The sequence below is a fragment of the Cyrtonyx montezumae genome, unplaced genomic scaffold, assembly GCF_038088225.1.
Source record: "Cyrtonyx montezumae isolate F1298 unplaced genomic scaffold, pur_monq_1.0 scaffold_0, whole genome shotgun sequence".
Classification (NCBI taxonomy): Eukaryota; Metazoa; Chordata; class Aves; order Galliformes; family Odontophoridae; genus Cyrtonyx; species Cyrtonyx montezumae.
The window spans coordinates 16,360,942-16,374,200 of NW_027071824.1; the positions used below are offsets into that span (position 1 = coordinate 16,360,942).

The 13,259-nt window shown below is 44.1% G+C and overlaps 1 protein-coding gene across 1 annotated transcript in view; it reads left to right on the top strand.

Annotated features, from left to right (window-relative positions):
- Positions 1–13,259, top strand: part of MDGA1 (MAM domain containing glycosylphosphatidylinositol anchor 1) — a 124,360-nt gene that overhangs the window by 55,670 nt on the left and 55,431 nt on the right. Inside the window, exon 8 of the mRNA XM_065736267.1 lies at positions 1,923–2,216. Coding sequence (XP_065592339.1) covers positions 1,923–2,216 — 294 coding nt within the window. The remainder of the gene's footprint in view (positions 1–1,922; positions 2,217–13,259) is intronic.

A 13,259-nucleotide genomic window follows, 5' to 3' on the forward strand; every position in this document is an offset into this window, starting at 1 on the left:
CCACCACTGGGAGTAATTATTTTTGTCTGAGAGCAGTAGACGGCAAAGTGATGTTGTGTTTAAGAATACGGAAGATGGGAGGTAGCAAAGAGCTGGGAGACCCTGGATGGTCCCAGCAAAGAGCTGGGCACATCTGTTGGCACAGGGGTTGGCTCAGGCTCCCAAAGGAGGAGTCTGCAACAGCTGCTCTGGGCTGGTGGGGCGAGAAAGCCATGCACTCACACAAGTACCAGTGGAGATGATCCTGCAGCGTTTTGAAGCCTCCCTTCAGCAACTTGGTCCAGCAAAGCCACTTTTGTGACCCAGGGAGTGAACAACAACGTCCCTCCTGGAGCAGCCCTCCACACAGCATGAGCCCGCTAACAGCAACCGAACTTCCAACACATGGTAACTGCATAAAATCATGGTGGGTTTTCCCTAGAGTGGAGTATCAGTGCAGAAAAGCAGCAGTGTCAGTTTCATGTTTCACCGAGAAAGGCTTGAGCTCTCCAAGGTGGCAGCTTCCACAGAGTGGCTCTGAGGAGACAGCTTTAATTAAAAAAATCTCCAAATGCAATTTTCAGCTTTTCCCCATGGAGAAAATTACCTCTCGCCAGGTGAGTGTCTGCTAGCACTGTTGGTGATGAGAGCGCTTTTGTCCATCGCACTACACAGGACAGGGTGTGATGAAGTTCCCCAGCCCATGGGAGACTTGCAAATTGAAAATATGGCCTCCTTGTTGCGTTAGGAGGTCACTACTGAGGAAGATAGAGCTGAAGCCATCCTGAATTGGCTTTAAAGCAGCTGTAGCCTATAATGCGTGCAGTTAGTTTAGTATGCTCTCCTTTACTGGATCTGAATTGAGCTAGTATTGGTCAGGCCTGCTTGTTACAGCATCTGTAGGCCTAAACTTTGCTTTAAATGGGAATGAGTTACGTAGTCCTTGTGGTTATGTATGTGTCAGTCTAAGTGTCACCACTGTCAGCTGGAAGGGCTGAAAGAGGAGCTTTCAGAAAACAATTGCTGCCCTTCCAACTCAAATGATTCTATATTTACTTCAGTTGAACAGTTAACTCAGAAGCCTAATACAAATTAAATGTCAACATTACATGGGTTTTAGCATGAGCTTTCCCTTCCTGGGCTTTTGGTGAATGTGGGGATGTGAACAACAATCTGCCCCTGAAACCTCTCCTCACTTCAGCTGGGATTTCTTTTGAGCTCTGTTTGTCAGCAGTTTTGTTTGCTGTCTGAGAGATGAGGTTTTCTTGAGCATTTCAGTGCCGTTAGCTCTAGCTCCAGCTAGGCAGCAGTTCTGCTGGGTGAGCTTGTGATGCACAGGAGTGATATTTGCTGAGACCCCTCCGGAGTGAGCTAGAGATAACCAGCACATTGTGAATCTCAATGTAAAGTAAACAAAGACACTTAACAGAGATGGCTCCTTCCTGTGGTTTAGCAGCAAACAGAAGTCCTGGGTGCCTGACAAGGTTGGAGGTCTACTAAGCACTAATCCTATAAATTTCAGTTTCAGTCTAACCTCTGTAAGAGAACTAGATGCCTTGGCAGAGACAGACATCTTCTATGTCTTGGTCAAAAGTTTGCTGTTTGATTTAGGAAATTTAACGGCCAGAGATAGACAAATAGATGGAAGAGGCTTTTGCAGTGAGAGATGGGAGCTAGCAAAATGTTCCAGGAGAGCTGGCAGTGGCCATTGACACTGGGGTAAGTTTTTGGAGAAGCTGGGATCTTCCTTGGTACCCTGTAGCTTCAGACTCTGCAGGATGGCTTACGTGGGCAGTGTGTTCCTGTAGGGAGGGTGTGGTGATATTGCCAGTGTCAAGTTGAGTTCAAGGTTGTTGGTGTGATGCAGACACAAGCATCTTGGGAATGCTCCTTGCTTGCTGGAAAACAAGTGTAAAAACAGTCCCTTCTTATCTCTCTTTTAGTGCCACCAACCATCAGTGTCCCCAAGGGGCAGTCTACCATCACCGTTCGGGAGGGCTCCAGGGCTGAGCTGCAGTGTGAGGTTCGAGGGAAGCCTAAGCCACCCATCATCTGGTCCCGAGTAGATAAGGAAACCCCCATGCCTTCAGGAACAATGATGGTGGAGACGTATGATGGGAAGCTGCGCCTGGACAGTGTCAGCCGAGAAATGAGTGGGACCTATAAGTGCCAGACAGCCAGGTACAATGGCTTTAACATCAGACCCCGGGAAGCCCTGGTGCAGCTCAACGTGCAGTGTGAGTATAACATAAGTGGGACGCTGGCCTGAATGCCTGCACGAATGCAAGCCTTTGGGCAAAGCATCTCTGACACAGAGTGCTGCCTTTCAGGCAGGACTGGCATTTTTTACTTGGCTGAGATGGCATCTCTTTTATCTGGGGGCCTCTGAACAGTTTGTTTTTAACTGGCCTGGCTGCAAAGGCAAGGGTAGAATTGTATGTGGGCAGTGTGTTGCAAGTGGAAGAGAAGGGTGTTGTCTGTGTTACTTTTCCACTTTTCCATTTCCCTGTCAGTGCATTGTTGCAAAACAGCAGCTTTGCAAGAAGTTCATGACATATGTGCGAAATACATTCTGGGCATGTTAAAAAGGCTGTGAAGTCAGAATTGTTCAAAAGATTGCAAATGAGTATCAGTTGCACTGTTTCTACCTCATAAACTTTTCTGGCTCTTAGTTTCCCCAGTCTGAACTGTTTTGCCTGAAAAGCAGCACTGGGCAGACCATCATATGGACTGCATAATCCCAAACAGCTTCCATGCAGAGCGTGTGAGCAACAGAAAAATGATTCTTAGCGTGTGGTGCATTGAGTGATTTCAGTGATGGGTTTTGACCGTGATACTTATGAATAAAGGGGAGTGCTGCCACACTCCTTCCTGGATCACTTTCCAGGGAAAGAAGCAGGATTGGATTAGTTAACCTGGATAAAGCCAAGCAGGCATGCTGTTGACAGATGTAAGCTGTAACAAAAGCATGCCACATCCTTCATGCACATGGAGTATTCAAAGATTCCCCTTTAAAAACAATCTGTCTGTCCATTTGGGAACGTCAGCAATTGAATTACAGGGATGGAGATGTGGAAACATGTGCAGGTTTTCATAAAGTGGAAATGCGTGTGTGGAGAAGCTTTCCCTGAGCAGGATGGTTATGGGTGCCTTGATTTAAGTTTCTTTGGAAAGCAAGCTGGGGCAGGCATATGGTTCATGGAAGGACACAGCTGGGGGAGTGACCCTCATCCCAAGAATGGATGGAGATGCAGCAAAATCTCTCTCTGGACTAAAAGAACAATCAGATCTGCTAGCATTCCCAGTTCTGTGTTGATGTTTGAAAGTGATGCAGTCTCCACTGCATGTCATTGCAGCCTGGGATGAATTCAGTCTTTATAGGTAGTCTGGAGGGGAATCACAGCCCTGTGTCTTGAGTTGGAGTGGATAAGCATGGCTCTCCATGCAATAGATGGTAGGTGGAAGCCTTAAGCTGTTGTGGGGCAGGGCCCATGATATGACTGACCCACAAGAAGACAAAAATTTGATGAACTTCCATGTAAAAAGTAACTCAACATACTCTTCCTATAACTTTTCCCAAAGCCAAGCAATGTTTTGTTATGATGTAGCTCAAGTAACAGCAGCATGATAAACAAACTGTGAAACAAGATAGTAGGGCAAGAATTGCCCCCATTGCTTTTATCTCTCCTTAAAAAAAGTGAGAAAAAAAAAGCCAACAGCAAACAGCACAGTCCCTGTTTATGCCTCTTGTCCTTGTTTGAGCATCTGGAAGGAGGTGGGCGTGGTGGTGGGGTCACAGTGGTTAATTGAAACGCTGCTCTGCAGTATGAGGAGTTCATTAGTCCAGTTGCTTGCTCTGGAATTCTAATCTTGTCGAAAATGGGGATCGTGTGGCTTCTGCAGCCTCCGTGATGAGTGCTTCCCACAAGAGGGCCCGGTTAGGTGATATGCACCCACAGAGCTGCGTGTGCCTGCCTATGTGTGTGCATGTGCATGCGAACGTGTCTCTCTGTGTGTCTGGGTGAGCTCCTTTTGAACCAGCTCGCTCAAGGGAAGAGCGAATTCTGAGTGATAATGTGGCTGTTTCTCTGATTTGCTCCAAAGCTAAAGTTGCAAAATCAATACAGCAGATCTGATTAGATGTCAGAACCTGTTTTTGTGTTTCTTTTTTCTTTTCCTTTTTCTCTTCTCACCCTCATGCATATAGTTATGTATTGTAGCAAACAGCCCAGAAATAAGCCTTGCCAACTGCACTGCAGTATTGGGAAAGAGAGAGCAAGAAGACAAAAAGAACGAGTCAGCTGTCAAAAAAAGAAGTGTTCTTATTATATTTTATGTTTTGCGAGCAGAAAAAGATGTTCTTTTATCTTATGAGCAGTAATTGTCTATCATCGACACTCTGACAGGCTGGCTAGTCTGCTCCCTGGACTTCTTGGTCTGAACTGTAGGGGGTTGGAAGATTAATAAGTTCATGAAAGTCCTTGCAGCCTCTTAGGTCTGTGGTTAGGATCAAGAAATGTTATATACTGGTTAGTGGGAGAGATTGGGCTCTGTGGAACTCCTGGGGATCTAGCTACCACTCAGAGTGATGATTTCTCCTATTTTCCCATTTCTTTAAAACAGGAATAAAACTGCCCTGTCTCTTCAAGGATTTGTGAGGCATAGTAAATATAGCACTTTGAAATCTTGGAACAAAAATAGCCATGGAAGGGCAGAGTGCTGTTGTTAATAATATCAACGCTATTGTTAATGCTGTTGTCAAGCCTTTTTCTAGGATTAGGTACTCGCTCAAGAAAATCCCAGCAGAAAAATGAATCCTCTGCAGAGATGGGTTTGAACTGAGGGCTGGGTCACTCTGCACAGATGAGATCAGCATAAGGCTGTAAAACACACTCTGGGCTTGAAATGTACAGCTCTCTGTGCATTTTGGATTAGAAAGTATAATTTGAGCCAATATGTATGGAAGGAGGAAAGAAAGTCTCTGTGTGGATCAGTGAAAAGGATGCTGCCTAGATGCAAATTTAGCAAGTACATAATAAAAAAGGAAAAAAGTAATAATAAAAGTCCATGCATTTTGCAAGCCTGGTCAAAATAGCATTTCCATAAGCTGCAAAGAACAGGAGTAATGCAAAGCTCTAGCTATTGCAAGAACTGCTTTTTGGGACAGCTTTCTCTTATTGTGGTGATGTTACATAACTGCCTCACATAACAGCATGGTGCAAATTGCAATCCCAATACATTATTCTGCTTGCATGCTAATGTGCCAGCCCTAATGCTTTGTCACTGCTGACTGTAGTGTCACATACCACTGGACAGCTTTGTCAATGTGCAGCTCAGTCCTACCCTCCTCTTTGCACCTGATCCTTGATTCATCTCCTTCAGGGAATATTTATGTAGTTCAGTCTGAACAGTGACGCTATTTCTCATCTTTGGGTCTGCAGATGATATCTTGGCAGAAAGAAACACTACAGAATGAGTAAGATGGCCTGAGAATTTGACCTGCTCTGGATCCAGAATAGTAGTCCACAGTCATCTGGGATTGATCTCCAAAGAACTAAGACTTATTGCTCTTAGGTAGTTTTGCCACATTAAGGAACAGGTGGATTGCTGTGTTTCATCTTCAAAGCACAGTTAACGTTAGGTGCAGTCAGGAAAGAAATCTGACAATCTCTTTGGAGAGGTGTCTACCATAGCTAACAGGACTTCAGGAGATTCTAGAATTCTAGAAATAGGCGTGGCCGTAAGGTTAGTGACAAGGATAGTGATAGGATGAGAGGCAGTGGTTTTAATTTGCACCAGGAGAGCTTCTGGTTGGATATTAGGAAAAATTTGTTCTCAGAACATGGTAATGCATTGAAACAGACTGCCCGACAAGGTGGTGGAGTCACTGTCCCCGGAGGTGTTCAAGAAATGTTTAAATGTGGCAATGAGGGATGTGATTAATGGGCATGATGGTGATGGGTTTGTGGCTAGACTAGGTGTTCTTAGAGGTCTTTTCTTAACTTAATGACTCTATGATTCTATGATAAGCAGACCTGGCTATGCCTCCACCTGAAAGGCAGCCAGGATACATCCTGGGGGGGCATCTGTTGCCCTTGTTACTGAAAGAAATATTCAGGTGCAGAAAAATGTTTACCCATCCAAGTCCACATGCTATTGACTCATATTTCTTTAAAATCTTCCTGAACCCATTGGCAGTGCTATACATCAGGCAGGCAATAGTCAGCATCAATTCTCCCTGTTATCTATGTAGCAAACAGAAGAACAGGGAGGAGAGGAGGGGGTGATTCTGTAAATAAGAAGCATTACTGGACCCATGCAAGTGGAAATGGAAATGCATTAAATGGTTTCAATCAATGTCAGTGCTCTTTGCGGGTGTCCTACTCTCTCTGAACATAAACATGGATATTAACTGCTGTATTAAAAGTGCTCTTGAGAAACGGTCTTGGCATGGAGATGGTTCCTTAGAGTGGTGATGGGGTTTTTGGCTTCTCAGAACTCCCTGCAGCTCTCCTTGCTAATGTGAAGGGAGTCTAAGAGAAATGAGACCATCCCTGACTAGTGCTGGCTCATATCTGTGACTGAGTTGGCTTATGCATCTTGCTGCTTGGGCCATGTGAGCTGGAGTGTGCAGCCATCTGCTAAAAGTTTTGGACTTGGCTGGTTTAATTTGTGAATTTATTAATAGTATCTGTTTTATTTTTTTTAATTGTTATTTTAATCAGGGAAGTCTCGTCTGATACTCTCCTCCAAGCTGTGAAGTGCAGTTCAGAAGCTATATTGGGAGCAGTAGGTAATTTTTCTACTCTTACAGTGGCTGGGACTTTCCTGCCTTTCCATTCACGTTCCAGTATTGTTGCACTACATCCCGCAGGTCTTGTTCCTAGGAGAGGGAAATCCTAGGTTCTTGTAGTAACCAGAGCTCTGGGATGCTCAGGGTGATCTTAAGGATTAACTGAGGTTCTTCTGAAGGTGTCTGTATTCAGAGTCTTGGGTAAACTCTGCCTACTGTGAATTCAGTGTTTGCCAACCTGGACACCTTCATTAGTGAGAAGAAAATTATTTGTGGCCACAAGCATGGCCTCAGCCCACCAGTATGAATGAACAAAGCCTGACTCTGTCACCTGGTCCCACTTCAATCAGAAACCGTCCTTATTTCCCTTCTAATTTGCTACACCAGGGTTTGTGTGACTAAGCCAAAAGCATATATTATTTCTGTTTTTCTATCAACATACAGAACCGTCCTCGTTAAGAGCTGAGAGTTTTGTTCCTGTTTGTCAACATGCTTTCAGCTAGCAGCACTGTGTCTAGGATTACGCTGCTCTGAGTTTGTGTTTGCGCATGCAGCTCTGTCCTCAGAGCTACAGCGTGAGGATTGCTCACTCTGCTGCCCAGTGCCTGGGCTGCTAACAGCTAATTAGAGTTGTCAGTCTAAGGACGGGCTGAAGAAGGAATCCATTTCACTCCGTCATGGCTGTAAACCCAAATGGCTATGGTTCAGAGCACAGTAATGACCACAGAGGATTAGCTGGCCTTGGATTTGTTTTAACAATTACCACTTCTTGGTCCCGAGACCTGGCAGACAGAGACTGTGACATCACTTACATTATCCCCAGATTGAATCTTAAGATGGGGCTGTACCAAATGCAGCCAAAGAGGAGAGGATGGCTCCTGTTTGTCTAGGTCCTGTCACTTATTCTCCTGCCAGCCTCATGGCATTGAGGGGCAACTAGTCTGACATGCCAAAGGATTCTTGGCCAAAACTGACTACTGCCTCTGTAGTCTTTATCTTCATGGATCAAAGCCTCAGGACACCTAGAGCTGAATTTTTGTAGCACTTGGTATATGCAGCTTTGAAGGGGAAAAAAAATATATTTCACAGAGTAAAGCTGTTGTATGTATTTTGACCTGCCAGAATTTTTTTCCCTTCAGCACATGGAATTTGTTCCGTAAGACCCTGGTCTACACTTGCTGCCTGACAGGGAAGATTCTTGTGTGCTGCAACTCACTGAGATTTTCTTGGGCAGTCTACCATGCATCTTGAGAGCTTTCCAGATTTACCTCTTTGATTTAAAATGGTCTGACAGAGCATATCTGCATGCTGTGGTGGCTCAGGAGGTGTATAAGACTTGAGACGTAAAGAAAAAGGCCTAGATGGTGGGGAGAATTCACTGGAGCAGTAGTGACTGAGGAGCAGATTTGGGTGCATGTTGGATGCAAAGCACCAAGAGGCCTGTACGCTACATCCTGGAGAAATGGCCATGAGAGAAAAGAAGGCAACATCCAGACATATGCTGCAGGAAGGGGGAAGCTCTGGGTCTGCTGCCTAGATTGCAGCCTGCTTGTGCTGTCATTTGGCCTTCCAGTGGCCCGTTGCTCATCTCTAGACACCTCCGTAGTTGTAATGGTAGGCTGAAGTAAAAGCCTATGTGAGAGCTCCTCATCTAGAGAGATGAATTAGTTTTTTCAGAAGAGAACTGGTTTAAATCAGCTAATCTGTTTCTCAGTTATTGTTGAGAGAAACAAATACACTTTCTATAACCTGCTGTTATCCCGTTTTTAGCCAGACTCTCCAGAAAGAGCAACTTAATTTTATCAAGTGAGAGTGATGTCCAAGCTATACAATTTTGGCAGGAAAGGAGAGACAAGTGCTGCATGCATACAGTGGATGGCAGACAGCCTTGGTTATCTCTCTTTGGGAAGAAATTGCTCACCTACTGTGGCCCTCCCAGGGCTGAACACATCTAGTGCTGTTTAAATTCAGATACTTCTTTTAAGATTTTCCTGCTCTGGCAGCTATTTTCCCTTTAGAACCTAGCTCTACATTAGCTTGTTAGGTTAAAAAAAATACATATCTCCAGAGTCCCCTCTTTGTGTTGGGCCTCTTGCAAGGCTGTGAATGTTCATGTCTGGTCTGGTTGTGCCGTTGTCTTTAAGCCATGGGAGTGTATATCCCCAAGTGTTCCTTTGGTTTTGAGCCCTGTTGTTGATTTTAGGCCATGGGTTAAACCATCTGTATCAGAGATCCCCAAGCTATGATGCAGCTGGTGGTACCCAGTCTATATTGAGGCAGCCTGGCTGGTGGGAGATAATGTCCAAGTTGTCTGATTTGCATGGGGATATAATGCAACTTCCTTCTGTATCAGACAGTGTGTTTACTTCTGCCACATGCTTATCACTAGTCAAGATTTATCTCTCAGTCTGCACAGCCCCGTAGGCCTGTGGATGAGTTCAGGATATGGGCACTTGTCCAAGGCAGTGAACCAAGAACCATGAATCCTGAAACATGAGTTGGGGGGATATTCTCTACCAGAGATGGAAGAGGGAGCTGGTACCTGTTTGTGTGAATTGAGTGTAGTGGGTACATTTGAAGGAGAGAAATCTTAAATTTGGAGACCTAAATTGGGGTTACAGTAGCTAAGAGAATGGGAAGGCTTGCATGTATATTCTAGCAAAACAGAGCTACTGCTAGCACTTGAGCAAAATAGATTCAGGGATGCACGTACTATACTGTGAGCTGTGTGGTACCACTGGCAACAGGAGACATGGAGTAAAGGAAGTGGTGGATGAAAGGAGTTAGAAAACTGCTGTAAGCTCAAATTTCAAGGCTGGGATCACAAGATGGGAAAAAAGGGAATGTCTTATCCCTATCAAATCCTGTTTCTTAGTGACAAGGGCACAAACATGTTGAGTGCCCAGCAGTGGGAAGAGATGCCATGGATCAGGGCTTACTGGGAGCAAGAAAGACATTGAGTACTCCAAAAAAATCAACTCACTTTCTTGCAATAATTCAGGCTCTGCAGAAACATCTGAGACATGGAGAGAGGTGGAAACAGCTGTCCATGCCTGCCAGGGAGCATACAACATCAAAACTAACACAGGACCCATGCCAGGGGAACTGAGATGTGCTGTCCCCAGCCTCTTTGACAGAGAGAAATGATGTGGTGTCATGGCACTGTGCCAGTGGCTTTGTTTTTTTTCCCATGATTTTTTGTCCATAAACTGCCTCAGGCTGCACCAGTGAGGGTACTATACCTCACCTCCTCTCTGTGCAGAGCTATGTCCTTCTAATTCACTGGAGGACTGCACCAGGCATGAGGAGGCAATGCACAGAACAGAGATGCTATGTTGAAGGAGGGATGTTGTGCAGGGAAAACCCCCCTGAGACCTCCATGGTATGAACAGAAACCATAACGGGAAACTGAGCATCCCAGGGAGGGGTCTGTATTTTAATTAGCTATGACCATACTGACCCTGAGCTCTGAAACAGCACCAATTACAGTCACTCCTGCAGGGAAACTGCTTGCATGTAAATTATATTTCAGAGGTTCTCAGACTTTCCTGCAGCTTAACAGGTCTTTCTGCCACCAGATTTGTTCTGGGACACTGAGGGTCACTCAGTGGGAGGCTGAGGGTTCCGTTTTTAGGAAGAGTGTGAGACTTTTTGGAGCTACCTGTGGGGAGAAAAATTCTCAGTTATTGTTTGTGCTTTTTCATTTGGTTCTATCTCTGAGAAATAATCTGTGTTTTCTTTGAAGCTAGAAAACTGTTTTCTCGTTGCACAGAGATCGTATTTCCAACATGCACCTCTCACCCTATTTCACTTCATATAGTTTCTGATTTCCATCCCTCTTTGCCTCTTTATTGCAAACACAAGAATGTGTGCACACACTCCTACCTTACCTCAGCTTTTGCTTGTGATTCAGACTTAATTGGTCTCCAGGACTGAGAAAAAAAAGTTTTATTTTATGAACTCAATGATGAACCTGTGAAACCTTTATTGGCCCCAGGAATTTACAGATGTGGTTAAATTTCCTAGTTGCATGCAGACTTGTTGCATTTTGCATGATTTTGGACTCTCTGTTTTCCGAGCTTGCATGCAATCACAGGAAACCATGGAAATTTTTCATTACTGTTGACTGTGAGGAAGCTGACTTCTGAGTGTTCACTTGCTTGATAAGATGCAAGGGGGTGAATGAAAAGCAGAAGAGATTGAAAATTACTGTTTCTGTGGGGAAGAGGTATCTGGGATAGATCCCTGCTGGTAAAGAAAGAATGCCAATTGAAGACCAGTTCAGCTGATCCTCTGTAGGCTTTTGATCTGTTGTGACCCACTCATGACTGATGAAATGAGTGCTGGAAATCTCATCTGTTGCAGATGTGCTGCAACTCTAGGCAAAACTCAGCCACGCATTTGATGGGAGGGATTTGCTGGTACACCAAAACTTACAGGTTCCTGATAGCGGCTAAGATTGAGGTCAAGAGAACAGTAAATAACAGTGGCATTTGCACAGAGTAGGGATTTTCCTTACCAAGTGCTGATTGCAAGGAGATATTTTACTGCCCTAATCATAAGCTAGAATGCTGTAGCTCATAACAACTTAATGCAATATAGATGGGCTTAATAGTGCTAGCTCTGCTGGGATTTTCTTAGCAGTTCATATCATATGCACAGAACAGACCCTTCAGCCAATTTCTTGCTATGCTGTAAAATGGGGAACTGGGGCTTGAGGGAAAGGGAGCAGTGCTCCATGTTAGGTAGATTGTTGGAAAGAATATAAAGTGTCTAAAGCCATGTTGTCTGTCAGCTATCACTTCCTCACTTTCCATGTGCCTCAGAGTAGTTTACAGGAGAATCTGTTCCATGGCCTTCCTGGCACAGAGGTGAGACTGACTGGTCTGTAGTTCCCCAGGTCTTCCTTTTCTCCATTTTTAAAAATGGAGATTATGTTTCCTCTTTTCCAGTCAGTCAGAACTTCCCCAGAATGACACAACTTCTGAAATATGATGGATAGTGGTTTAGCAACTTAAGTCAACTTAGTCCCTCAGGAAGTTGTTCCAATGAAATTTTACAGCCATGGTTCAGTTGTCATGACTTAATGTAAGCCTGTCTCTTTTCAGTTTCCAGATACAAGCTCTGTTTATGCCATTGTCTTCTGACATAAAGAACTATTTGATATTAGCAGTTTCTTGTGTAGTCTGAGATACCAGAACCGGTAATCTCTTCTTTTTTTTCTTTATACAGTCCAGAATCTTCTCTGCCATTCGCCACAATGCATGTTTTCCAGTCCTTTTATCATTTTATTGTCCTTTTTTTTTCCCAACATAATTCTGGTAGCATGTCACCCCTATTAAACAGATTTTCAAAAATGATCTCATTGATGCAGATACAGCAGTGCAGTAAAGCCCACTTCACAAAACTTTCAGTTATTCTTGACTTAATCATCCAACAATTTTGACACCTTTGATCTACAGAATTATGCAGCAAGTTGACATTCACTTGGTTATATTGACTCAGGCTCCCCCTGGAGTCATCATCTCTTCCTTGACAAGAGTGAAACATTCTCTTCCCAACAGCTTTTTTCCCCAAGTCTTTACATTTTCCAAGGAAATGAGTGTTCTCACTATAGGCCCATTCTATCAAGCAAACCAAGCTGTCCTTTATGAAGCATCTCTGAAATATTTTATTTACTACTACGTATTTTCCAGGCTGGATGGAGCTGTGAGCAACTTGGCCTAGGGGGAGGTGTCCCTGCCTGTAGCAGGGGGTTGGAATTAGATGATCTTGAAGGTCCCTTCCAACCTAAACCATTGTATGATTTTACATTATCCACAGACTGTAGTATCTTATTGTGAATAGGTGCTTACAGATGGTGATTGTGTTACTGCATGTGAAAATGCTGTATTTCTGTGGGAGGGAAGGAGTCCAAGTCCAATCCACATCCCAGAGCTGTGCCAAAATCTGCACCCAGCCACCCCAACCACAGATGGGTGCAAGGTCATTAAGACATCAGAGATGGTTATGTATGATACTGGATACACAGCCAGATCTGGGGAGTTTGTAATTGATATTCTCTAGCTATGCCAGCCTGCTTGCTGGCTCTTTGACCTTGGTGGTGATATGAAGTAGCGTAAGAGGTTCATATGGAATCTCACCAGGGATGTCTTTCTAGGGAAGATCTTTCCTATCACTACAGAGAGCTCAGTGGTGCGTGCACCAATGTAAAATCTCTTTTTGAACTTTTTCACTGAATGTGTTTTTAATCAGTTTAATGTGGGTTACATTTGAATAGTATTACATCTTCAATTAGTCTGTTGTGTGGAAGCAAGCCAGGATCCTTCCGATGCCTGAGGATGTTGTGACAAGATAGTTACTTTTCTTGTTGCCTTCTCAAACACTACCCAGTTTGTCTGCCAAGGACCCATAAAACCATATTAATCACCATTCATTTTTTAATTTGTAGAGTTGCATCCCACATTCATCTTCCATGAGCTCTTTT